We start from the raw sequence: 27,918 nt of genomic DNA on the forward strand, positions 1-27,918 counted from the left end.
GTTTTCTTTTATGAGTTTATGTACATCCGAAATAGAGAATTTTTCTTTTCTTTTGAATTTAACAGTAGAAACGGGAAACATGATTTCCAAAAAAAAAAAAACACATGATCAAAACGACGTTGTTTTGGCCAAGGCGCACACATGATCAAAACGACGTCGTTTTGGCCAGAGCGCACAATGCATTGTGCGCCCGGGTGCACGGTATAATTTGCCCATTTTCATCAATGTCCTAGAATTGATTGGGAGTGTCTTTCTTCTTGATTTTAGTCTTTTGTAGACCCAAATCTATCTTTTAATGTGGGGAAAGTAAAAATCTCATTGCTTATTCCTAAAGCATCTTTATCAGTTAGAGATTTCGTCAGTTTTTTTTTTTTTTTTTTTTTTTTTTTTTTTTTTTTAATCAAAAAGTTGAATTTTCAATTCTAAGTACAAGAAACTTGCCCACTAGATTTTATCTGATTTTTATTTTTCTTCTCTCAAAATGTTGAATTTTCAATTTTATAAGCACAATAGATTTGTCCACTTTAAACATAACTTTTACATTATCAATGCCGAGATTTGAACATTGATTTCTTTTCTCAAATACTGCCTACTAAACCATTAAGCTAAACAAATATGCATGAGTTTTTGTCAAATTTCTTTATGCCACATAGGGAGGAGGGAGAGAGATGAAATAAGAGAAAAAAAAAAAGAAAAAAGAAAAAACAATTTTACACGCCTAGAGGGAGCGGGTAGGGCACGTGTTTCATGCACCAAGAAAGGTGATTTCTTTTATTCACCGAGACCCACAAAAAACAAATCTCACATATAATTTTTTTATTTCGTTTTCATCTTTTTTTCTTTCCTCCAAATTAATATCTTTCTCCTCCATCAACACATAAAATACCCCAAAATCGATGATGGTGTTGCTTTAATTGTCTACTTCCATTGTCAGTTTTTTTTCCTCCACATTGGAGATAGGACTAGAGGAGGATGAATAAGGAAAAAAATGAAAACAAGTAAAAATAATTAAAAAAAAAGACTTATTAAATGCGCCCAGCGGGCAACTCGCACTAGCGGGTCTCTTTTTTCTTTTACGTACGAATTCATAAAAAAATTATTTTCTTTCGGTATTTGTTTCTCCAATAGTTATGCTGTGCATGATGCACACGGTTGCAAAACGACATCGTTTTGATTAAAAACGCGCATTCTATTTAAAAAAAATTCAGTTTTGATTCCCCTTAACAACATTATTGTGGATATATAGTTATGAATTTGTGGATATATAGTTATGAATTTATAGATATTTAGTTCATTCATTGTGGATATTTAGTTCATTCATTGTGGATTTTGTGTTATTCATTCACGGTGGATATAGTTATGAATTTGTGAATATATAGTTATGAATTTGTGGATATATAATTCAAATTATGCACAAAAAAATGCTATTGCCGGGAATCGAACCTGATTTTTTTTTTTTTTTTTTAAGTGGGACGCGCGTTTTTAGTCAAAACGACGTCGTTTTTGCAACCGTGTGCACCATGTATGGTGCACACGGTTGCACAGCATAATTTGCGTTGTTTCTCTTCCCTCCAGGGATGGAGCCATAAATTCGGTTGAGGGAAGGCGAAGAAGTAGGGACGTATTCTGAATTTTTTTCCAGTAAAGGCGAAACATTAAAACAAAAGAGATAATTTTAAAAAAATAAATAAATTATCTAAGAAATATAGTTGTAAATATTGTTGCATAATTGGCGAAAAATAAAATACATCAAAACTTTATAAAAATATTCATAACAAAATATGAAGCATAATTAATTTGATAAAATAATTTGAGCACATCTCATTATTAATATAAAAGAATATTATATTATACATATATTTGTGTTGATGCCAAAATTTGAACCTTTGACCTTTGCTATTACCAACCATGTATTTGGCCAACTAATATAATTCATTTTTTGTTGACATTAATAATTGTTTTATACTAATATTAAATCCTGTACTATATATACATATATACATACAAAGATTATATATGGGGTTGGGGTGGGGGAAAGCTGCACCCCGCCCCCTTTGGCTCTGTCCTTGCTTCCCTCCACATAACAAAAAAATAAAATCATAGAAAAAACACTGCTGAAAATGCTGAATAACAAACAAATAAAAGCACGTACAGTACTTTAAAAGAGAAGAAATCAGTAGCAACAGAACACACAGGGTTGAGTTCTACTTTATATAACTGTACATACAATGATACAACACGTTTCCTAGTTAATATCCTCTATCAAAGGGGGAGGAGCCCAGGGCTGCCGGCTCCATCAATGTTGAATTGCATGCCAGTAAACAAGATATATATATATATATATATATATATATATATATATATATATATATAATGACTTATGTTGTGTATATAGTGCAGTCCATTGTGGATTCCTCTTTTGGGTCTAATGGAGTAATGGTTGCAGCTGCTTTGCTTCCATGTTTTTCCCCAACAAGAAGCCATACAGGCCCACTATCAGTAGTAATCCGCCACACAAGCTTCAAAACACATCAAAAAAAAAAATTTCACCTCAGCTGTCTATATATATTATATAGCCTTTATGTCAAATCCCTTACAACTATTAATTATTGATAGAGTTAATACCTTATTTAGCCTCTCAATTATTAAGATTTTATCACTTTGATCAACCACTTTAAAACTTGTTCAATTTCATTTTCAACTATGCAACTGTTAATCAAAATGGTCATAATCAGGACTATTTTGATTTGAGTTAATACCTAAAATCGTCCTCGACTATAGTGGTTTTTCTCAATTTCGTCCTAAACGACTTTGGTGACCTAATATCGTCCCAGACTTTTGTGTTTCGCTCAATTTAGTCCTCCATTTGTTATTCCGTCAAATTGGTGTTAAATAAAGGGACAATTCAGTAATGTCAATATTGATCTCTCTTTACTTTCAACTTGTGAAGTGCGAAATTCCTCTTTCTTGTACGAATTACACCCAGAATTACTCCCGGACCTGCAAATCAAATTTTATATTCACAGTTTTAGGAGTAATTCTGGGAGTAATTCGTAAAAAAAAAAAAGGATTTCGCAGTTCACATGTCTATGAGTAAAGAGATGCCAATATTAAAATTACTGAATTGTCTATTTATTTAACACCAAATGGACAGAATAACAAATGAGGGACTAAATTGAGAAAAAACACAAAAGTCTGGGACTAAATTGAGCGAAACACAAAAGTCTGGAACGATATTATGTCACCAAAGTCGTTTAGGACGAAATTGAGAAAAACCACTATAGTCGAGGACGATTTTGGGTATTAACTCATTTTGATTTGGACAAATGACTATTTTAGGTAAAATTTGCATAGTTGGGGATGAAATTGAACAAGTTTAAAAATAGAGGATCAAAGTAGTGAAATCCTAATAGTCGAGGGAGAAAATCAAGTATTAACTCTTATTGGCATAAAGATAAACAATAGAGCAAATACCAATTTTGGTCCCACGAGTATTAGCAGCGCAAAATGTCAGTTTTGGTTCTCATGTTTAATACTCACCAATTTTCATTAATGACTATTGTTTTACTACCAAAATTCATCACGTTGGTCACCCCTCTATTTAGGATATGACGGAATATGAAATTATTAAGGGTATTTTCATCCTTTCATAATTAAGATCCCATTTTGAGCATGAATAAATGGATTTAAACCCTAAAATCTCAATTCGCCGTTCTCCTCATTATCCTTCTTCTCCTCCTTATTCATTTAAGAATTGAAGGATGAGGAGGAGAACGACAAATTGAGATTTTAAGGCTTAAATCACTTTATTCATGTTTGAATTGGAATTTTAATTATGAAAGGACAAAAATACCCTTATAATTTTATATTCCCACATGTTTTAAATGGAGGGGTGATCGGCGTGATAAATTTTGACACAAAAATAATAGTTGTAGATGGGAAAATTGAACATGTAAATTAAAATTATCATTTTTTTTTTGGTATATACCACAAGGTGGTCCGGGTCTGTCTCTGTCCGTTTAACAGTCAGGTCTACCCGACTAATCCCCATTCGCTCCGGGAGGCACGGGTGCTGACCCAAGGAGAATCACACTTAAATTGTCCCGAAATTCTCCCCACAAAGAGAGCTCATTTGCCACTTGAGCTACTGGATTAAAATTGTCATTTTGTTAATAAACTGTCTGTCATGCGCAAATGAGGTCGGGGTAAGGTAGAACCAATTCACCGTACCCAATTAATTCAGTAATTTCCGATTGGTAATAAACTAAATAAATGAATCCACAATCAAGGATATGCATTACAGTAAATCAAGTACCTTCCCAAATAAAGTTTTTCCTTCCACAAAATGCAGAAACTACTGCAGTTACAATGAGTGCTAGTGGAGTAAACATGGCCACGAAGACTGGCCCTTTCTTATCCACTGTAAAAAGTTGTAACCAATATGTAATGCCCGTCACAATTATGCCCTGCACCAATATTTACACAAAATATCTACTCAGTCGAGATAGATGCTTGCAGTTATAAATTATTACTTATATGTGAGAATCAGAATAAATACATTTGAGATAGAAATATACACAATAGGCGACTGAGAGGAGATTAATATCCCAGTGAAGCTTCCATGATGAAGTATCCCTTACCATTGCCATGGCCCAAACCGAAGACTGCACGCAGCTAAACAAACACTGCAGAGTTGTGAGGCGTACCTTTGCCGGATATTGTTTTAGCACATGTGCCTGCTTTGTACTGTGTTAGAATCAAACGCTTATCACTACGTCAAAAGCTATAACTCACAGCAAAAACGTAACTTTATTTAGTATCTTGCCACATTTTCTTCTTCCAACCCTAAGGGCCTCCGCCCGACAACAGACAGGGTAAAATGTCGGTGCACACAAGGGATCTGTCCACTTTGGGCATAATCTCCATAGTCGCTGCCAAGTTTTGGTTTATTCTCCCAAATACTATGTACTGAACCATTGAGTTAAGTCCGTGCGGCTATTGTAAGATTTTTCTTAATATTATATATTATATATTATATATTAGGGCCTTAATTAAGTGGTGCAAATGGACTAGGCTTATTAAGTGGTCTGGTTGGACTGAATAACTAGAAGTTGTTAGTCCACCAAACTCTGTGCCTAATATAATCCTGGATTGATGGGATACAGGATGATTGATGTTAGCACATTCAGTTACGGTACTCTGCTTAGTAGATACCAATACACCATCAGGTATGAGGCAAAACATGGCTAACGGTCTACCGTTAAGAGGCAACACAACAGGAACATCAACTATGGCTGGAGATCTAAATGGCTACGCTTCCGCTCTCATACGAGGTCAAGTTTCTCGTATACTATGGTTCATTATAGTTAGACTATTTAGATCTAACAGCTATTCTACCACATTTTCGAAAGGCATAGTGTTAAACTTGCCTTTTTACTCGCCTCTACCCAACACATGCATATATGGAGAAGGAGAAGGAGAAGATATATACATATGTAGATACATGTATATATACATACCTGCATTAAGTACCACATTGACCATAGTTTTTGGGAAGAATGATATGAACATTTTGGCTTGACTAGTTAATTAGCTTGTTTTTTTTTTTTTTTTTTTGTGGAAGTTAATTAGCTTGTTTTATCTCTATGCAATGATTGATGTCCAACTCACAAGTAATTACTATTTAGATTAAGAATATAATGTGCTGCTGTAAATTAGAGTAGTTACCTAAAAATTAATTAATGTGCATTTAGTAACAATCTCTAATTGATAAAAGTAGAGTAACTAGCATTGTACAACAAAAGAATGCATGTCATGATGTCTCTTATAGTTAGGACAGAACACTCCGTGATCTAACCAAATATCATCTTTTCCACTGTCACTAGTGCATGTCCATTATTCCTTAATTTCCAGGGATATCATCTATTCTTTTTTTGTTTTCCTTGATTTAGGTTTTCTAATTTTGTCGAACTCTATCATAGACTCGATGAAGCTAAGTAATGCGCACAAGGAATTTAATCCAAATTCAATTATTAATGTTCGTGGAATTTAATCCGAATTCAATTATTAATGTTCGTGGCAAGAATTGAACCCTCACCCTATCATTAAAATCATGTTTAACTGAGATTCTTCATCTACTAGATCAATACCTGATGAAAACATCATCCATTCTCTTCTTCACATGCTTTCAATTCCTCATACATTTGTCCTCATCTCATCGATCTTCATTCTCATCATGCACGCAATATAATCCCCATAAAAAAATATGATCTTGAAACCTTTTTCCCAAAGAATCTGATTCTCTAATCCCTTGAAATTAACTTGTTTTAATTTCTTCCGATCCTCACTCAATCCCTCTTCACTTGTCTATTGTTATCTTGTTTTTTCATATAAATGTGAGATGTATCAATTAGGGGAGGGGAGAAAATATATTCTATTTGGCGAGTTGAAAATTGAAATGCATTTAAAAAAAAAAAAAAAGATATTGGGTTCATGTAGAGAACCAACATCATATAAAATACTCAATTCTCAAGAAATGCCCACAAAAAATAATGTTGATTGATTTGAAAAGGCTCATAAAAGACCACGTCAATTTTATATTTAGGTGGATGACTATGTAATTTGTATCATATTTGGTTCTGCCGTTCAATTTTCCGACAACTATTGCTGGAAGTGCTTCTTCCGGAAGAAGCAAATGTAGTGGTCCTCCTAGAAGGAGGACTTCCGACAATAGTTGACCGAGAAATTTGAAAACATGACCAAATGTGATACAATTACATTGTCATAAACTTAATTAAAAAGAATTTAATAGTCAATGACTAAATGTGATTCATATATAATAGTTAGGGAGAGGAAGAGGAGGTATTCGGATGCAAGGGAATTCAATAATGACATGTTTGGTTCATGGAATAGGTCAGGAATAGAATAACATTCCTTGGAATAGACCTATTCCATTGTTTGGTTGGATCATTTTGTCATTGGAATAACATTCTTAGGAATGAGCTATTACCTTTGTAAGGGGAATAGTCATTCCTAGGGGGGCTTTGGTATTAGCTATTCTCATGCCCTTGGGAATAACTTTTATAGCACAAATACCAAAAATACCCTTTGCACATTATTTAATATTTATATTTATTTAATAAATATAATGTATTATATAAATATATATATTTAATTAATTATAATTTTTATCTATCAAAAAATATATATATATATATATATATATATATATATATATATATATATATATATATATATATATATATATATATATATATATATAATTAACTGTATAAAACTCTTTAATTATGGAGCCTTGCTCCTAAATTAAGTAGCCTGCACATCTGCATGCCTAGCTGATGGGCATTGCAAGCTTGCCTAGCGGATGAGCATTGCAATTGAAATTATGAAGACTTGAGGTTCCTTTTATAGGAGCCTCAAGACTCCATTCCTCATTTCTCCAACCGATGTGGGATAAGTGTGGAATTAAATATAAATATAAATATGTATTTTTATAATAATAATAATTGATGGTTTTTGGGTTTTCGGGCCCAAGGAGGTCCAACACAACCTTTAGCTGGAGGATACACCTTTCAATAAAGCTTGCTAAAATAATATGGACTCGATGATTTTGACGTGGAAACCGAAAGGAAAACCACAGGCCTTTTTGGGCGGTGCCAAGCCTAACTTCACTACGTATTTTGGAGGTGCCTTTGTACATATTGTAGGACTATTTTGTACATGTAATATGGAAATATTGTGAGGGGGGAGCTGTACTTGGTACATTGAGATAGAGTAGGCTTCTTGACGCGTGGAAGAGTGGTGGAGCCTTCTTGGTATATTGTGGAATGAGGCCTTCTTGGGAGAGTAGTTGTGGGAGAGTGATAGTAGTCTTCAAGAGTGTAGGAAGAGTGCTTGGGAGAGTCCTCCCATGTGTGTATGAGTGAGTGGTCTTCTCTTGGGAGAGTGGTGTAGGAAGAGTGCTTGTATGTAGGAATGAATGATATGTCTTCTTGAGGGAGAAAGAGTAGTGAGTGGTAGGAGTATTATTTGTTTGGTGATGTGGCGTAGTGCCCCCTTCCATCCTCAACCCCCCCCCCCACCCCCCCCCCCCCCTTTTACCTTGCTGCCTTCCTCCTTTTATAGCTAACCAAATAGTGTACGTTGGGTGGGTGTTTAGTAGGAATGATGGGTAATAATGGTGGTTTAATTGGGTAGTAAATAGGATAAGGGGTTATGGGTATTAAGTTGGGGGTTAGGATGAGGTAATTTGAATAGGTAATGAATTGGTAGTAATGGGGAATAATGGGTTGAGAGGTTATAATAGGAGGTTTAATGCGTAACAAGTTGGTTGATAATGTAGGAATAACGGCTAGTTTAGGCCGACCTTCTACCCGTGTCGATTCCACACTCGCGCCGACTCCTCGGTTTGGCTCGTATCTCTTTTGGGCTTAATCCATTTTCCTCTTGGGCTTCTCTTCTTCTTCTTGGGCCCCGAGCCCACGGGGTTCACACCCCATCAACTAGTCCCTCACTTTTCTATGTCTCGTGCTTAGTAGGGCATGGAAAAGTATATCGTCTTGGCTCAAAATTCCCTTTATTAGCCCCTTCGATTTTTTTGCCGACTCTTTATTCAAGATTCCACACGACTCCATCCTCATGATTTCTCTTCGTTTTCCATATGACCGACTTCTTCAGTGGATGTGACCCTCTGGTTTCGAGCCCCCTTTCTTCTTTAGCCGTCGAGGGGAGACTCGGCCGTAACTCTTTCTTTCTCTAATAAACTTCTAAGGGTTCGGACCCTGGATTCCTTCTTTATTCGCCGAGTCCCTCAGTCGAGGCGACTCGCCGAGTCCCTTAGTCGAGGCGACCCCCGTAGGCTTTTTCTCTGAAACGTCTAAGGGTCAGTGCCGTTGTTTCCTATCTTTTCTTGCCGAGTCCCTCGGTCGAGGCGACCCATTTAGGCTTTTTCTATCTCAGAAACAGTTTAGGGTCAGTGCCCCGTCATTTCTCTCTATACTTGCCGAGTCCCTCAGTCGAGGCGGTTCCTGTAGGCTTTTTCTCGGAAACGTCTAAGGGTCAGTGCCCTTGTTTCCTATCTTTCCTTGCCGAGTCCCTCGGTCGAGGCGACCCATTTAGGCTTTTTCTATCTTAGAAACAGTTTAGGGTCAGTGCCCCGTCGTTTCTCTCTATACTTGCCGAGTCCCTCAGTCGAGGCGACTCCTGTAGGCATTTTCTCGGAAACGTCTAAGGGTCAGTGCCCTTGTTTCCTATCTTTTCTTGCCGAGTCCCTCGGTCGAGGCGACCCATTTAGGCTTTTTCTATCTCAGAAACAGTTTAGGGTCAGTGCCCCGTCGTTTCTCTCTATACTTGCCGAGTCCCTCAGTCGAGGCGACTCCTGTAGGCTTTTTCTCGGAAACGTCTAAGGGTCAGTGCCCTTGTTTCCTATCTTTTCTTGCCGAGTCCCTCGGCCGAGGCGACCCATTTAGGCTTTTTCTATCTCAGAAACAGTTTAGGGTCAGTGCCCCGTCGTTTCTCTCTATACTTGCCGAGTCCCTCAGTCGAGGCGACTCATGTAGGCTTTTTCTCGGAAACGTCTAAGGGTCAGTGCCCTTGTTTCCTATCTTTTCTTGCCGAGTCCCTCGGTCGAGGCGACCCATTTAGGCTTTTTCTATCTCAGAAACAGTTTAGGGTCAGTGCCCCGTCGTTTCTCTCTATACTTGCCGAGTCCCTCAGTCGAGGTGACCCTTGTAGGCTTTTTCTAAGGGTCCTGGCCCTTGTTTCTTTTCTTTTTCTCTCGCCGAGTCCATGCTCGAGGCGACTCCTGTCTACGATTCTTCTTCTCTGAGTAAACTTCTTGGACTCTTGGTACTTTTACTAACTCGAGTGACTCTCGGTTGTTGCTCTTACTTTTCCTTCTCTTTATATAGCCCCTTGTAGATGAGAAATGACTCTCGGTTGTTGCTCTTACTTTTCCTTCTCTTCCTTCTCTTTATATAGCCCCTTGTAGATGAGAAATGACTCTCGGTTGTTGCTCTTACTTTTCCTTCTCTTTATATAGCCCCTTGTAGATGAGAAATTCCATGTACAAGTAAATTTTGGAAAAGTTTATGCAGAAGGATCAAGAGTTGGCCTTGAAGCGCCTTAGTATTTCCCACCGAGCTGCAAGAATTTCAAAGGCATATTTTATGAGGAAAATAGATGAATGTTGGGGTAAGAGGAGTCGAGCCCTAGCCTCCTGATTTTCTTCTATGGCTTTTACCATTCCTACGCCATTAAATTTGTTGCATTTCCACGGCATTGAACGTAACATATTTCAAGATGGTGCACTGGGACAGTTGTGGGCATGTTACGAGATGTGTCACACTTACGGTACAGAGGCATTTGGCGAGATCTTGTGCAAAAGCTTCTTCTCTCTTTGACTCGGCGGACTCTGCATTCAATGTGCGATCGAGTCGACCGAATCTTCTTCCAGCATGGTGGATTCGGCTTCATCACCTCTGCTAGCATCCTTTCTTGATGATGAACACTGTTCCCTTACAATTATTCGGTGATGAAGATCGTACGCTCAAAACTATATGGAGTAGGGGTTGGCTGTGACTGGGCGGTACATGGTCGCTTGGCGATTGCTCGGAGTTGCATACGGGTAATCCTCAAAGGATCTGATTGTGTTGCTATGCTGAGATCACTATTTGCCATGTCTAGATTGCAATATTCTTATCGTCTCTCACAAGCCGGAGCCTTGTTTTGTGTCTTCCCTATAAGCTTTGTCTTTTCATCATAAGCAGTTGGAGTTTTCACCCTCACAACTCGCAAGTTCACGTTCTTCTATAGAAGGCTTTTATATGAATTTTTAGAAGTCATCCGGAATCATGTGTCCAGCGAGCATCTCCATACTTATTGTCCGAGTCCGATGTGAGAATAATCGAAAAGAGAGGCGGTATCCGAGTCTAACTCAGTAGTTGACTTTTTTCTTTTGCGTATCCCTCAACCGTGAAAGATCTGCATGGCGGCCTAGAAGTTGATATCCTGGCCAGAGAACTGCTGTTATCCTCTCTGCGAACAATATCTTCGTGATTCGAATACACCGCATCAATCCCCTCGCTTGATTTTGCTCGTGATAGTGGTGGGATAGTCTGGTCTGTTTCACCAATCCCTTGTTTGTTGGAAAGTGGCTGACTACATTGAAGCCTGGTGGCCGACTACATTGAAGCCTGGTGGCCGACTGCTCGCGATTGTTTTTGATCACTCAGTAACTCCAACACACCTCCTCTTGCCATGTATTAGGGGGATACATGGCCTTTACATAAGGCAGTATGCACCAAACGAGAAAATATCCCCTCGAGCTCCCCTTGCCGCCAGAGTGATTTGCGAATGCTCCGACTGCCCACTCAGCAACAGAACTCACCTTTCGTTGACCTGATGCAAAGTGTAAAGAAGAGAGAGATGGAGGAAAAAATCTGGTTTATTCATCTATTCGTTCCAGTCAAAAACAGAAGCTATGGAGCTTGAATATATACATGGTGAAAGGTGGTTGAAACAGAATCAAAATAAGGGAAAGGACTATAAAGTCCTTTTTGTTTTCACTTCTTTCTTCTCGCTGCTGCTTTTATTCTCCAACACCCCCCCCCCCCCCCCCGTAAGGTGGCGCATGCAGATCCTGCATGCCCAACTTAGAGATGAAGGTCCTGAACATAGTGATGGGTAAGGGTTTAGTGAAACCATCTGCCACTTGATTTGCTGATGAAACTGATAGAAGCTTGATCAAACCATCTGAGACCTTTTCCCGTATAAGGTGGCAATCTATCTCGATGTGTTTTGTTCTCTCGTGAAAGACATGATTCTCAGCCATAGCTACTGCTGATTTGTTGTCACAAAATAAGGTTGCCGGTCTTTGCAAGGGTGTTTGCATATCTTCAAGGAGAAACGTGATCCATTGCACTTCACAAACAGAGGAGGCAAGTGCTCGGTATTCTGCTTCGGAGGAGGATCTAGATACCGTTGCCTGCTTCTTTGATTTCCAAGAGATGAGAGCAGAGCCAAGGAACACGCAGTAGCCAGTTATGGACCTTCGCGTCTCTACGCAAGTAGCCCAATCTGAATCCGAGAATATATTGAGTTGTAAAGCATTACCCCTGGGATAGAATAACCCTTGTCCTGGTGCACCCTTAATGTATCGGAGTACTCTGTGAGCCGCACTTAGATGCCTGTCGGTTGGAGCATCGATGAACTGACTTAACTGTTGCACGGCATAGGTGATATCCGGCCTCGTGGCTGTGAGGTACAATAGACGACCGACAAGTCTTCTGTAACCATTAACATCACTAAGAAGTTTACCATCACTGTGATTAAGATGATATCCAGGCACCATTGGAGTGTTGACTGGCTTAGACTCAAGAAATCCTGCCTCAACCAAAATGTCAAGAGCGTATTTCCTTTGGCAAAGATTTAAACCCGAATCATCTAGTCTCGCTTCAATCCCTAGGAAGTATCCTAGCTCTCCCAAATCTTTAATTTTGAAAGCATTGTCAAGCACTGCTTTGAGGTCTGCAATCATACTCAAATCAGGACTTGTGACTAATATGTCGTCCACATACACAAGAACTGCTATGAAGCTGCCATCTTGCCCTTTGGTAAATAATGACGGATCAGCTTTGGATTGAATGAATCCCATGTCAGATAAAGCAGTGCTCAATTTGGCATTCCACTGACGGCTTGCTTGCTTAAGACCGTAGAGGGAGCGGAGCAGTCTGCACACTTGGTTTGGTTTCTCAGTTTGAAACCCGGGAGGTAAGACCATATAAACTTCTTCTGTTAAATCACCATGTAGGAATGCGTTGTTTATATCTAATTGATGAATGTGTCAAGCTTTGGATGCCGCTGCTGCCAAGAAGGTTCGAATAGTTGTGATTCTAGCAACCGGTGAAAATGTCTCAAGGTAGTCAACCCCCAACTGTTGAGTGTATCCTTTCGCAACTAGGCGTGCTTTGTATCGTTCAACCGATCCGTCTGCCTTCAGCTTAACTTTGTATACCCATTTACAACCTATAGGTATTTTCCCGGCAGGCAAGGTGGTCAATTCCCAAGTTTTGTTGTCTTGCAGTGCTTGGATTTCTACATTCATGGCTTCCCTCCAGTGATGATCCTTGATGGCTTGATTGTAAGACTTTGGTTCATTAACAGATGTCACAGCCATAGAGAAAACCTTGTGTGACGGGGCTAAGGCATCAAAGGTTATAACCTTCGAAAGGTGATGAGGTGATGAGCCTTTATTGATTACAGCATCACAGAAGTAGTCTTGGAGTCTGCTTGGAACCCGCCTTTGCCTATCCGATCTTCTTGGTTGAACATCTTCATTGTTTAGCTCATGTGAAACAGAATCATGCTGCTCTGTCTCCTGCATGCTTTCATGATTAATGGTGGGTATCTCATCAGAACTAAAATGCTGTGGTGAGTGAGTTCTGTGGTCTACCAAACCAGCACTATCTTCATGCACATTGTTATTGGAGATAAGCATTGCAGGAACATCTGGTGATGGCTCATAGTATACTTGAGTATTAATCGGAATGCTTGGAAGAGATGGGCCAGTCAACACAGGTTCAGGATCACTCATTGAAGGTTCCTTTTCTGAGAAAGGAAAGTGAGATTCATAGAACTTGACATCTCTAGATACAAAAATGGTCTTTTCATCCAGATCATACATCAAATAACCTTTTGTATGAGCAGGCATGCCCACAAAAATGCATCTCTTACTTCGTTCTGCCATTTTATGCTTAGAGGGTGACAAATTTGAAGCATAGCAGAGACAACCGAATACCTTGAGGCTCATAAGATCAGGGTTCTTCCTATAAAGTCTGTGATATGGAGTAGACAACTCAATAACCGGTGAAGGCAATCTATTGATGAGATACACTGCATGCATTACACATTGTCCCCAGAACTCAAGAGGTAAAGAAGCCTGAAACCGGATAGCTCTTGCCACGTTGAGTATGTGTTGATGCTTCCGTTCAACCACTGCATTTTGCTGCGGTGTATAGGCACAAGACTTTTGGTGAATAATCCCTTTTTCTGCAAAAAACTCAACCATATTGAACTCTGCTCCATTGTCAGTTCGAATGGCTTTAATTAAAACCCCAAATTGAGTGAAGACTAACGCATGGAACCTCACAATAAACTGTCTCACCTCGGCTTTGCTTCTCATCAAATGTATCCAAGTAAACCGGGAATAATCATCCACCAAAGTTAAGAAGTAATGCTCTCCTTTCAACGAGCAGACAGGAAACGGACCCCATATGTCTGCATGAATTAAATCGAAAGCTGCTTTCGAGGTTGTAACACTCAGGGGAAATGGTGATCTTTTGTGCTTAGCAAGGTGACAAGCATCACATGCAAAATTCTTAGCAGTAGTAGTAGCCTTGATGTCACTCAAAAATTGAAGTTTATTAACTGGGAAATGTCCTAATCTTTGGTGCCAAATCTCATCACTATTACATTGTGCTACCATGCTGTTATGAACTACATTCTTTGATCTTGGTGGTTCCAACAACAGATACAAACCATTTACTTGCTTAGCCAAACCAAGTGTCATCCCAAGAGCATTCTGAATCAAGCACTGCCCAGGTGTAAATATGAGATTATAACATGTATCTTGCAAAAGCTTACTCACAGAAATCAAGTTGAATCGGAAGGATGGAATGTGCAAAACATCCTTCAACCAAAGCTGCTTATTCAGTTTAATGTTCCCTAAGTGTTTTACAGAAATGGACTTCCCAGTAGGTAGACTCACTTCAGCCCCATGAGTGTCACGATAATCATCATAAAAATCAACAGAACATACTATGTGATCCGAGGCTCCCGAATCTAGAATCCAAGTAGACGGTGATAACAAAATGGAATTAACATGAATAATAGGAGACTTGCCTCCATTTGCAGGGCCGTCTTCACAAAATTGTTGAATTAGGGATACGGAAGCTGTGGTTTGTCCAATTAGGATTTGTCCAGTTTGAGCTTGAAGGAGAGAGATCATCTTCTCCAATTGATCAGACGTAGTGGTTCCAGTAGATGTAGTCGAATCCACTCCAGCTGAAGTAGAACTCACAGCGGCTGTCGGATTTCCCTTCTTGTTCGGATTGTCGCTAGCGCTGAAGAAGAATGGATTGTCCAAATCTTCTATGCTATAGCTTCTTTGTTGCGGAATTGTTGTTGACGACGTACGTGCCGGCGAATGTGCGATCGGCGTTGCTGGATTTGACTCACCGGAGACGGCGGCGGCGTAGGAACTACGCCGTGGTGGCTCTGATACCATGATGCAAAGTGTAAAGAAGAGAGAGATGGAGGAAAAAAATCTGGTTTATTCATCTATTCGTTCTAGTAAAAAACAGAAGCTATGGAGCTTGAATATATACATGGTGAAAGGTGGTTGAAACAGAATCAAAATAAGGGAAAGGACTATAAAGTCCTTTTTGTTTTCACTTCTTTCTTCTCGCTGCTGCTTTTATTCTCCAACATGACCCTCGGTGCTCCGTTATAGTTTTCCAATGGCGAAAACTGTAACTCAAAAACTCCGCCGATTACTTCCTTAGCTTGTTGGTTGCCGAGTGGCGAATATTGATGAATGCAAGCTTGATGCAGACAAGGGGTGTGGTGGCGGAAGTCAGGCGGGTCGCGTCAGGTGGCGGTAGCATCGCACAGGCTTAGCACTGGACATCGCGCAATCCTAGCATCGTGCAAGACTAGTAGCGGAGTGCGAGGTGGCGACTTGGCCCGGTTGAAAGTGGAGCGCGGATTACTTGGAGCTCCATTCTCATCATCCTATCGCTAAAGATGGAGCCGAAATTGAATTTGTAGAAGGATTATTCAATGCGGCTGAAGAGGAACCCTCTGTGATATAAGATGATCGTAAACCAACAGCTGAATGCAGGTTGTCGGCGGTGATAGTGGGTGGTAGAACCCGAAGCTGACGTCCCTGGAGGTGCACCGACTCCGGCTTTGATGATGTAACCAACTCCTTAACTGCCGAGTCCTCTCCTTGCCGACTCTGAACGTAGTCAAGGCTGACTCCATGGATCCCGACTCCGCGGCATGCCGCAGGATGGCCGAGACGCCGAGTCCTTGACTACGGAGTCCGTAAGTCTGTCTTCCCCATGGACTGCCGACCCTGGCCTTTTAATTGACTATATGCAGTATAAACAACTTCGTGGTGCATCAGCTTCGTAATCTTATTAGATTTTGAATCTCGCGGGAATCGATTGGCGTACGCTCCTGGACTGAATCGACATGCATGGCGATTGCGCTGGTTGCTGAACGGTGGCGGCGCATCTTGTCTTTCTTCTCCGTAACAAAAACCGGCAGGCACATGTGCTTGATTATAGGTGGAGCTATTTCCTTGTCATATCCTTTTCCAAAAAGTGTCAAAGATTCGTGTAGACTTCGGGGGATTCACCGTTCTCCACCGTGCATTGCCTTCGACTGTGGGAGCGAAACTCGACCACGGGATCAGCAATAGCAGTTCCAATCTGAGTCTCTCGGTCTGAGTGGATCCCCCCTTTTGAGTATAAAGCCATTTATGCAAAGCCTACCCAGGTGCAAAAACGTGCCAGAGGATAATGGTGTGAATCGGGCGGGAAATACGCACTTACTCGAATGCCGACCCTTTCGTCCGCCGAATGTTTTTCGTTGAGCGCTTCCCTGCCCGTTGAGAGCTTTGTCACCATTGATACCGACTCCGTGTCACGAGTCTGGCCAAGTCATGATACAGGTACACAAAGTGAAAGAAGCTGGCGCAACGTGGGTTGGGCGGACTTTGTGGCCTCGGCGATATTGGCTTGGATAGCCTTTTGCTGTTTTGCTATGTTAACTGGGAAGCTTTCCTTGAGTTGCTTCTTCCATATTAAAACTCCAACCTTCAATCCCATCTTTTACATAGTTTTGATTTAGCTTGGTTCTTATAATGCCGACGGCTTGCCGGCGGACTTTGAATTTAATCACTCGGCCCCCGTAATCGACCCTATGATTGCCAACTCTGATGATGTAACCGACTCCTCCCACTCCGACGAACATTCGATGCAGAGGGGTCCATGGTGACTGACTCCTTCAAGGATCGGAGATGACATGTGTTTAAATGCAAAAACATACAGGCCTATTAGCCTTTACTCTGGGATAGATTTCTGAGCACGAGGACACATGCTTTGTGCCGACCACTCTGCGCCGCGAATGGCTAACTACCCGGCTCTGTTTACGCATGTTTGTGCATGTGCCATCATTTATGGAGAGAAGGGTATACTGGAAGGGCAATCAAAGCTTTCCTCAGCCGACCGCTAGCTTGTTAACTGCTTTGTTTGCTTGTTAGCTTTGTAGTTTAAACACCATTGATGCTGACTGCGCAATCAACCATACATTTGCCGACACCACTACTGCCGAGTGCTTTGAGTTTATTTACGCTTAATCTCCAGACTCGGCGGTTTGCAGCTATTATGCTTGTTTCTTGCGACTTTAGGGAATCAGCCAAAGCGATAACTTAAACGAGCCGACGACGGCGAACTCGGATGACTGACGAGGAGTCAAAGTTGCACCGTCGTCGCGGAGACTAACCTCCTACTGCCGCCGACCATACTGGCCGAAATGCCTTGCTACTTCTGTTCATCGGCCGATTACCTCGCTGCTTCTGTTCATTGGGCGACTGTCTTCCCAAGCATTTTTCGTTGTGAGGCAAGCAAAAGGTTCCGCAATATGGAACCTCCTTGGGGCCAACCAACGATTCACTCGAGCTCTCATCCCGGCACTTTCCACCGATGGTTAAAAGGTTCATTGCCGGCCGTTTATTTACCGAGGACGACCCCGTGTGAAGCTTCGGCTAAATCATAGGAAACTAGGAAGGCAAAGCTGGCTTCTCTTCAGCTTGTTTCACCTTCTGAGCCCTGTTTCAATTTTCAGACCAAGTCGTGGGTTCGTCTATAGAAACAGAAGAATTCCGTACGGTTACAACTCTTATTTGAACGAAGTTAAAAAAATAAGATCTTTGTTGTCTAATATTGCACCACAGGTGCAACTCGTCGGAAGTCACAAGGTCCCCTGATGATGGATCGTGGACTAGTTTCGTCCGAGCCCGAGACAAAAATGGTTTGCGGTCGCCGCCGATTGCTTCCTTGCTGACTGCCGAATTTTTTTATTTTTTAATTTTTTTATTTTTGGAAGAGTTAACCGGTCGCCTGGCTGTGCGGGGAACCACTCGTCGAACATACTTAGATATGCTTCGTTGTTTTTGGAGTCAGATGGCGATTTGGTGTCGATCGGCGGTTGCTAAAGCTTGTTTTGCCAGAGTCGGAATCGGAGTATTCGTTCTTTCATCTTTCATAGTCGTGTCCAAGCTCGAGTGATGGAGTCGGCTATCTCACCGTACACTATCCATCCGACCACGCATTGCGTTGCCCGAATTGCATGTATTTTCCTCATTATACGGAGTAAGGGGAACTTCTTATTCACCGTTGCACTGCCACCCGCCTTCTATAAGCGGACTCGGCAGAGCTGTTTAGGTAGAGGTCGCCGGAATTGATGGCCTCGGTCAGAGGCTCGGCAGAGGTCACCGGGATTGGGGCCCTCGGTTGCGGACAATCACGGGCTCGGCAGAACATTCAACAAACATGTATGTAGTGAATCCAAGAACTCAGCGAATCTGCATACTCGTCCCTACTCCTTGCCTGTGGTAATCACCTTGTTCCTTTTTATTAGATCTCTGTTCTTGGTATCTTTTGTCCTCTCCTGTTGTTGGCTTATATTTTTGAGGTTGCATCTTCGCAAATGATGTGGAAAAAATTCTATTTTCCCTTTGAATGTACCGTAGATATGCACTCTCCCATATGCACTATGTAAAAATATGGACATTTGCTGAAGGAAATTACCTTTTCCTTTTTGATTGCCATACACAGTAAAGATATGCCGTGTCTGGTCTGCTTTCATGTGTATTTGTTGCCGGCAATAACAAATTTTGCAATTGATTTGCATTGAGTCTACGGGCTTGATTTTCTTGTTTAGAACATACATATCGGAGAGTCTTTTTACAAGCCTCTTTGGAGAACACACTGTTTATCTCTTCAATGTAAACAGATTCTTTCACATGATCAAGAGCAAAAATGGAGAATAAAATAATTGTGACCGCGGTTTTCACCGTTAAAGTCGTGGTGGGGGAACCATTTATTCGGCGTCCCGACTTCTTGATTCCCCGGCCGAGTCCCTCAGTATGATGGACCGACCACTCTTCGCTAACAATTTTAATTTAAATACTACATCTATTTTAAATGATAATGGTTACCTCTTGTAGACCTTGATACGCAGTTTTCTTTGTTTGATTCTCTTCTAGTCCTCTTCTTGGTCCACGGTTCTCCGTGAACCTTCTCAATCTTCCGTCCGTAGCGGACGCTCTCCGGAATTGCTCAGACAAAGAGGTAAACGCGACCTTTTGTCACGATCCCCACAGACGGCGCCAGTGATGGTTTTTGGGTTTTCGGGCCCAAGGAGGTCCAACACAACCTTTAGCTGGAGGATACACCTTTCAATAAAGCTTGCTAAAATAATATGGACTCGATGATTTTGACGTGGAAACCGAAAGGAAAACCACGGGCCTTTTTGGGCGGTGCCAAGCCTAACTTCACTATGTATTTTGGAGGTGCCTTTGTACATGTAGGACTATTTTGTACATGTAATATGGAAATATTGTGAGGGGGGAGCTGTACTTGGTACATTGAGATAGAGTAGGCTTCTTGACGCGTGGAAGAGTGGTGGAGCCTTCTTGGTATATTGTGGAATGAGGCCTTCTTGGGAGAGTAGTTGTGGGAGAGTGATAGTAGTCTTCATGAGTGTAGGAAGAGTGCTTGGGAGAGTCCTCCCATGTGTGTATGAGTGAGTGGTCTTCTCTTGGGAGAGTGGTGTAGGAAGAGTGCTTGTATGTAGGAATGAATGATATGTCTTCTTGAGGGAGAAAGAGTAGTGAGTGGTAGGAGTATTATTTGTTTGGTGATGTGGCGTAGTGCCCCCTTCCATCCTCAAGCCCCCCCCCCCCCTCCCCCCCTCCCTTTTACCTTGCTGCCTTCCTCCTTTTATAGCTAACCAAATAGTGTACGTTGGGTGGGTGTTTAGTAGGAATGATGGGTAATAATGGTGGTTTAATTGGGTAGTAAATAGGATAAGGGGTTATGGGTATTAAGTTGGGGGTTAGGATGAGGTAATTTGAATAGGTAATGAATTGGTAGTAATGGGGAATAATGGGTTGAGAGGTTATAATAGGAGGTTTAATGCGTAATAAGTTGGTTGATAATGTAGGAATAACGGCTAGTTTAGGCCGACCTTCTACCCGTGTCGATTCCACACTCGCGCCGACTCTTTGGCCGAGCCGACTCCTCGGTTTGGCTCGTATCTCTTTTGGGCTTACTCCATTTTCCTCTTGGGCTTCTCTTCTTCTTCTTGGGCCCCGAGCCCACGGGGTTCACACCCCATCAATAATAATAATAATAATAATAATAATAATAATATTATTATTATTATTATTGTTGTTGTTGTTGTTGTTGTTATTGTTATTGTTATTTTCTCTCTATCACACACACACACACACACACACACACACACACACACACACACACACACACACACACACATATATATATAACATTCAGTATATCATAATCATATTCCTTATTATTATTATTATTATTATTATTATTATTATTATTATTTTGTATAAGAGTATTTATGTCTTTAAAACCTATTCCATTTCTATTCATTTAACCAACCAAACACTGAAATACAATTACTAAAGTCTATTCCTTCAGCGAACCAAACAATAGAATACAATTTCTATTCTATTCCTTACCTATTCTATTTCTTGTGGAATAGTATTACTATTCCCTCCAAATTCATTCCGTGAACCAAACGTGCTATAAGAATAATTCGGGAGCTCCTAAAGAGGAACGGATCGGATAATGCATTATTAGACATATATTACAAAGAAGTGAATACAAGAATAGATTGGATAGCCAAAAATCTCAGCAACCTGCATTACGATTTCCACTATTTAAATATCTTCTTAATGACATTCGGTCTATTAATTCTTGATGGAGATGTTATTAATTGGTTTCTGTTGGAAATTTTGTATAGTTCTTTGAGTTTGTTTTTTTTCCCACATAAATTATTATGTCCATATTTTTAATAATCTATAAAAATCAGTGGAATAAGTTGAAAATGAAATAACATTTCCAAGGAGTAGACATATTTTCCCATTTAATTTGGTAAGTCATGTTATTTTCGGAAATAACTATTTTGAGGAGGACCAAGATATTAGACTACTCATAAGTTATTAGGAATAACTTAATTTGGTAATACTTAATTTATCATTATCTATTTTTGTAATTTACTCTAAATATGTTCTATAATAATAATAATAATTGATGATTTTGTCGGGATTTGATCCACCATAAATCGGGTTTAGAAGTAAGGAAAGTAGTAATAATATTGCTCGGGGCGTTAACACAAGCTATAGTCAAAATAGTGGACTAGAAATAATAATTTTAATTTTGCTACTATTAGGAATCAAACCCTGGTGTATGGGTTAGAGGTTAGGACAAGAAACCATGTAGCTATGGAGGTAATTATGATCCAAAGAATGATGTCTTAAGAGGAATTAAGGATGTCTTATATACGCCATCAACTAGTCTTCATTCATGACCACAAATGTGCCCCCTCACTACTTTTCTTCCAGTGCACTTCCTATGCATAACTAGAGCTTCCTGCCCTCTAATACATAAGATAAGTAGTGACTTTGTGGGTTGGGGTGTGTGTTACCTTGTGGAGGTTGTAGGTTTGATACCTTTTTGCAGCATATCCTTTAATATTTTGCTCCATGTTTCATTCTTCATCCACTTACAACAATCGTTATATCGTGGACCATGGTCCACAGTGCACTGTAGACCCGGGTCCAATACACAGAATTTGAATTCATAATGCACAGAATTCATGTTCATAATACACATACACATAAACATGATATAATGAACATGAATTATGTGCATTATGAACATGAATTATGTGTATTATGTTAAGTGTTTATGTGTCCTCATCTGTATAATTATGTGCATTATGAACATGAATTCCATACTTTATGAAGTCAAATTCTGTATATTATACTAGGGTCCACAGTGCACTGTGGATCCTGGTCCACGATATAAATTGCCCACTTACAATAAAAAGGCAAATTATGCTGTGGACCCGTGTCCACCATGTGCATGGTGGACACGTTGTACATTCATAATTTCTATATTGTAGATTCATAATTTCTATACTATAGATTCATAATTTCTAAATTGTAGATTCATAAAATTTATAATGTAGATTCATAAAATTTATAATGTAGATTCATAATTTCTATACTGCACATTCATAATTTTTGTACTACAGATTCATAATTTCTGTACTACAGATTCATAATTTATGAAATGTAGATTCATAATTTCTAAACTGTATAATTATCAAATTATGAACACATAGTTATCAAATATGAATCTACAGTACATAAATTATGAATGTGCGGTATAAAAATTATGAATCTACATTATAAATTTTATGAATCTACAGTATAAAAATTATGAATCTACAGTATAGAAATTATGAATCTACAGTACAGAAATTATGAATGTGCAGTATAGAAATTATGAATCTACAGTACAGAAATTATGAATGTGCAGTATAAAAATTTTGAATCTACATTATAAATTTTATTAATATACAGTATAGAAATTATGAATCTACAGTATAGAAATTATGAATGTACAGCGTGTCCACCATGTGCATGGTGGACACGGGTCCAAGACATAACACTCCCAATAAAAATAAACCCCACTTTGGTCAAGATTTTTCTAATAAAATGGGCTCCCAGAGTCCCATGGTCCCAATGATAATGATAATGATAATGATAATGATAATGATAATGATGATAATAATAATAATAATAATAATAATAATAATAATAATAACACCAACAATGGAATTGAATTCATATTCCTTGTGTATTCTATTCCTAATGAATTCCTATTCCCTCACAGGGCATTTGGTTGGAGGGGGGAATTACGTGGGAAATGAATTGCAATTTCATGGGGATGAATTATTGGGAATAAAGTGGGAATTTAAATTCCAGTGTTTGGTTTACATGAATAGAATTACTGAGAATTTCAATTCCAATGTTTGGTATACATGGGAATTGACAGTGAATAAGTAGTATAAAGTCCAAAATGCCCATTATTATTGTGGTATTAATTTTAGATTAAAAAAAATGAGGGATAATTTTGCCTCCATCACTAACTTTTTTTCTTCCTAAAATCCCAGGAATTAAAATCTCAGGGGGGGACATGGGATTTTAATTCCATGAAAATGAGGGAATTGCAATTCCTTCCAACCAAACTAAGAAATTTTATGGGCTTTGGAATTAGGTAAAAATTAAGTGGGAAGGGAATTTAAATTCCCTCCAACCAAACGCCTGTTTATTCCATGAACTAAACATGTTCTATATGTGTGAATCTATGTTATATCTTTAATTTTTGTCAGTATTTTTAATGCTAATAGATTTGTACATCAAGTTTAAAATGTTGTATATTACATTTTAACTTGACAAAATTGCACTTATTCTGTGTTTAACTTTGTTAATATTTTGTTAAAACTAATTATGGAACATTTTATTAAGGAATTAAAACTAATTAAAGTAAATATCATGACAATCTAATTAATCATGCCATATCTATTAGTCATTATATTAATTTACCCTAAAAATATTGGCTCAGATACTTGAATAACTTTTTTTTTTCATATTTATCAAATTGCATACTTTTTTTTCAAAATATAAAAATTTCACATATATAACTTTGTTGTGTTAAAATATCATTTTAAAACCATTTTATTAATAAAATTTTTTATTCGACATAATAATGCCTAATTTTTTTTAGTAACTAGAGAAATTCACAATTACTATCTAAAGGTGTGCACAAGCCCTAATTATATTGTGCACATTATTCTATGTTCATAATTATTGAACTATATGTTCATAATTATAAAGCTATATATTTATAATTTTTGAACTTCATATTCATAATTATTGAACTCTATATTCACAATTACAGAACTCTATGTTCATAATTTTCGATGTTCATATTCCAAATTGTTGAACTCTATATTCACAAATCACATAACTATATGTTCATAATTTGATAACTATACAGTTTAGAAATTATGAATATAATCTGCAATACATAAATTATGAATCTACAGTACATATATTATGAATCTGCAGTATAGAAATTATAAATTTACTGTATAGAAATTATGAATCTACTGTATTTAAATTATTAAATCTACAATTTAAAAATTATGAATTTATAGTATAAATTTTATAAATCTACAATATAAAAATTATGAATTTATAGTATAAATTATAAATATAATTCGTGTGCACCTTGCATGGTGCACACGATTGCACAACATAACGATCCGTGCACGAAGGTACCTAACTAATTTGACTAGTTGTGCCTTAAAAAAGAAGGAAAAAAAAAAAAAAAGGCACGTCCATGGCGGCTCCGGCCTAATCATTGGATCTCTTGATTCCTTGTTCAATTTTTTAAAAATATTTTTTCTTTAATATTTTCTCATCATTTGTTGAAAAAACCTTTTTATGACGTCGTAAGTAGAACAAATAAAGTATTGGTTTCCTTGGTTTCAAACTTTTTCAAAGAAAGTAAAGTCATGCATGTATATATAATATGATATGATGTGGTAAGCACTAATAAAAGTTGTTACTTTTGCTAATCTACAATTAACTTACTAATAAAAGTTGTTGCTCTATGCTAATCCACAATTAAACGCCGACCTCTCTTTAAAAATTATTACTTCAGTTTTAATGGATTCTCATGTAAGGCAATTAATCATATTAGTGAAACAAAAGCTTAATATATTTACACTAATTTATTACAATAATTTCAAAAATGATTAAGATATCAACATCGTTTTTTTTTAAGAGGAGATGATTATAGTGATTCATTAGGTGTATTTGGCTGAATTTGAATGAATATTTTTGTTGGGCTTATTGTTCATATCATACCTCATTGGATGGCAAATTATACCGTGCACCAGGGCGCATAATGTGCACTTTGGCCCAAAACGACGTCGTTTTGTACCTCTCGCGTGTCTGTGATTAACTCGTTAAAAAAAAATCATGTTTCGAATGTACAGAATTATATAATAGAATACACAATATTTTATACATGAAAACACAAAATTTTATAACTGAATACACATAATCTTTTTTGAAAGGATAATATACATAATCTAACATAATACATAATATACATAAACTCTTAATATATATAATACACATAAACTATTAACTCTTCAAAAAAAAAAATCCATGTTTCGAATGTACAAAATTATATAATAGAATGCATAGAATTTTATACCTGAAAACACATAATTTTATACCTGAAAACACAGAATTTTATAACTGAAAATTCCCATGTTTCGAATGTACAGACTTATATAATAAAATGCACAGAATTTTATACCTGAAATTAACAAAACGACGTCATTTTGGGAGGCGCAAGGCGCACACACGGTATAACGATTGTCATTGGATGGGTTAGACTTAATGAACCAATGCATGCACCAACTCACAATAGATTATATCTAAAATATTTAAAAAAAAATTGCGCCCCAAAAGTTAGGGGCTCTGTGTAGTTGCCCTGGCCAGATCGATATGGCTAGGACTGGCCCTGATGCTTTGTATAACTGTAATGAATCATTTGGATTTATAGGGTCCATGTCCATTAGCTTGTATAAATAAATCCGACAATTTATATCCTGCACCACGGTGCGTGTTGCATTGTGCGCCAGATGCAAAACGATGTCTTTTCAATTTTATTTTATTTTTTGAAATTTCGCTACCCATAATTTGGCAGTTAATTTTCCTTAAAAAAAATCTAATGTTCAAAAATGTACATAATGTTATACTAGAATACACATAATTGTATACATGAATATACATAATTATATAACAAAATACACATACTCTTTTTTAAAAGATAATACACATAATCTAACATAATACATAATAAACATAAACTTTTAACATAACACAATTACACATAAACTCTTAACATAATACACAAAAATTTCCTGATTCGGATATACATAATTATATAAGAAAATGTACATAATTGTATAAAAAATGTACATAATAAAAAAAATATATAATTGTATAAACAAATATACATAATCATGTCAACTTCCTTCCGCGTCTCCCAAAACGACGTTATTTTGGGAGGCGCGGGGCGCACAGTGCACTGTGCGCCGTGGTGCAGGGTATAACGATTGAATAAATCCTCCTATCACTTGAGTAGGGGCTCCGCATTTACATTTCACACAATATACTTCCACTCTAAACCTGCATACTTTGAGTAGCTCGCTCTTCTTATGCATGACTATGATATACTATTCTCAGAATTCGTATTTTTAATGTACTCGAAATTGAATAACTCATTTAACTGTATATCATATCTTTAGTGGGTAGATTTATACTTCTGAATGAATCAAGACAAACAATTACAAATTTTAATTAGAATTAAACTCTTGAATAAATTACTAAACAACCTCTCATCATACCAACTATCATTGGCAACTTGGATGTCAACTTAGTAATTAGATGATTATATATTATTGAGTGCCATGTATAGATATATAATATATTATTGCAATGAGCAAAACATTCACATCACTATCAACTACCCACAAACAATCAGAATTGAATTGTGTACTTTAGAAAATTTATGAATTAATAAAGGACTCATTATTTTAAATACGAAAAGAAAATGGTAGAAAAAAAAAATTATATTGAATTCTTCAACCGAGTAGAGTCATATTTTAACATTATTTGAATACAATACAATATAGTATAATATAGAGTATTGTGAAGAAACATATATGCTTGATTACGAAATCTGCTTTCTTAAGAAGATTTGGGTGTGGTGGCTAAATGTAGTTGGATGCTACCACCAATTTGACCTCCCATTTATGGGATTCTTTTGGCAGACAGATTCTTTATTCCCCCACCCCACCCCCACAATATTGGACCCTAGGTACATGAAATACCCGCACTTGGAATATATGATATATCTATATCTTCCATATATTGTAATTTTGCATGTTCAAAAAAGGCAATTTATATCGTGCATCATAGCGCACATAGCAATGTGCACCCATGCAAAAAACGTGCGCGTTTCAATTGCTGACGGCCATGGCGGAGCCACAATGGGGGCAGTGGGGGCCACTGCCCCCCTCAACCCTTCGTTCTATTATGTAAGTATATGTACAAATCACAAAAGTGCTCAATAGATTAGTGGATTGAATCTTGAATATGATATGGAGTGTCTTAGGTTTGAAACCTACCAATTGCTTTTTTATATGTTTTATGTTTTAGGTTTTAGCTTCTTATCTTTATTCTAACTCTTCAATAAATTAAATGTATTCTTTTTAATTCTACTTTTTTTGCTTGTATATTTTAGCTTCTTTTCCTTATTTTAGCTCTTCTTACCATTCAATAAATTAAATATTTTTTAAGTCTACTTTTTTTTGAATCATTTACTTAATGTAGTCAACAAGTTTATATTATACTTCATCGTATTCAAATTAATTTAGAATAATTTAAAGTTGATCTAATTAAAAGAAAATTAAAATTAAAGTATTTATAAATATAATGTCTTTTCTATTCAAACTATTTTATCTAATTATTATGCTTTATATTTTATCATAAATATTTCTATAACATTTCAAAGTGTTTTAAAATTTCATCCTATCCAAGTATAGTTTTGGCTAGGCCATTAACTATCTTGTAGTCTATCA

The 27,918-nt window shown here is 37.9% G+C and overlaps 1 protein-coding gene across 1 annotated transcript; it reads right to left on the bottom strand.

The window, feature by feature from the left end:
* Positions 1 to 4,307: 4,307 nt before the first annotated feature.
* Positions 4,308 to 5,539, bottom strand: LOC109147819 (WAT1-related protein At1g43650-like). The gene is made up of 3 exons (XM_019295476.1): positions 5,520 to 5,539; positions 4,578 to 4,736; positions 4,308 to 4,466 (listed from the first exon to the last, which is right to left on the bottom strand). Exons 1-3 carry the CDS (start codon positions 5,535 to 5,537, stop codon positions 4,308 to 4,310), a joined length of 336 nt encoding a protein of 111 aa, XP_019151021.1. The 5' UTR covers positions 5,538 to 5,539.
* Between the last annotated feature and the right edge of the window lie 22,379 nt (positions 5,540 to 27,918).

The sequence above is a fragment of the Ipomoea nil genome, unplaced genomic scaffold (genome assembly GCF_001879475.1).
Source record: "Ipomoea nil cultivar Tokyo-kokei standard unplaced genomic scaffold, Asagao_1.1 scaffold2036, whole genome shotgun sequence".
NCBI classification, from domain to species: Eukaryota; Viridiplantae; Streptophyta; class Magnoliopsida; order Solanales; family Convolvulaceae; genus Ipomoea; species Ipomoea nil.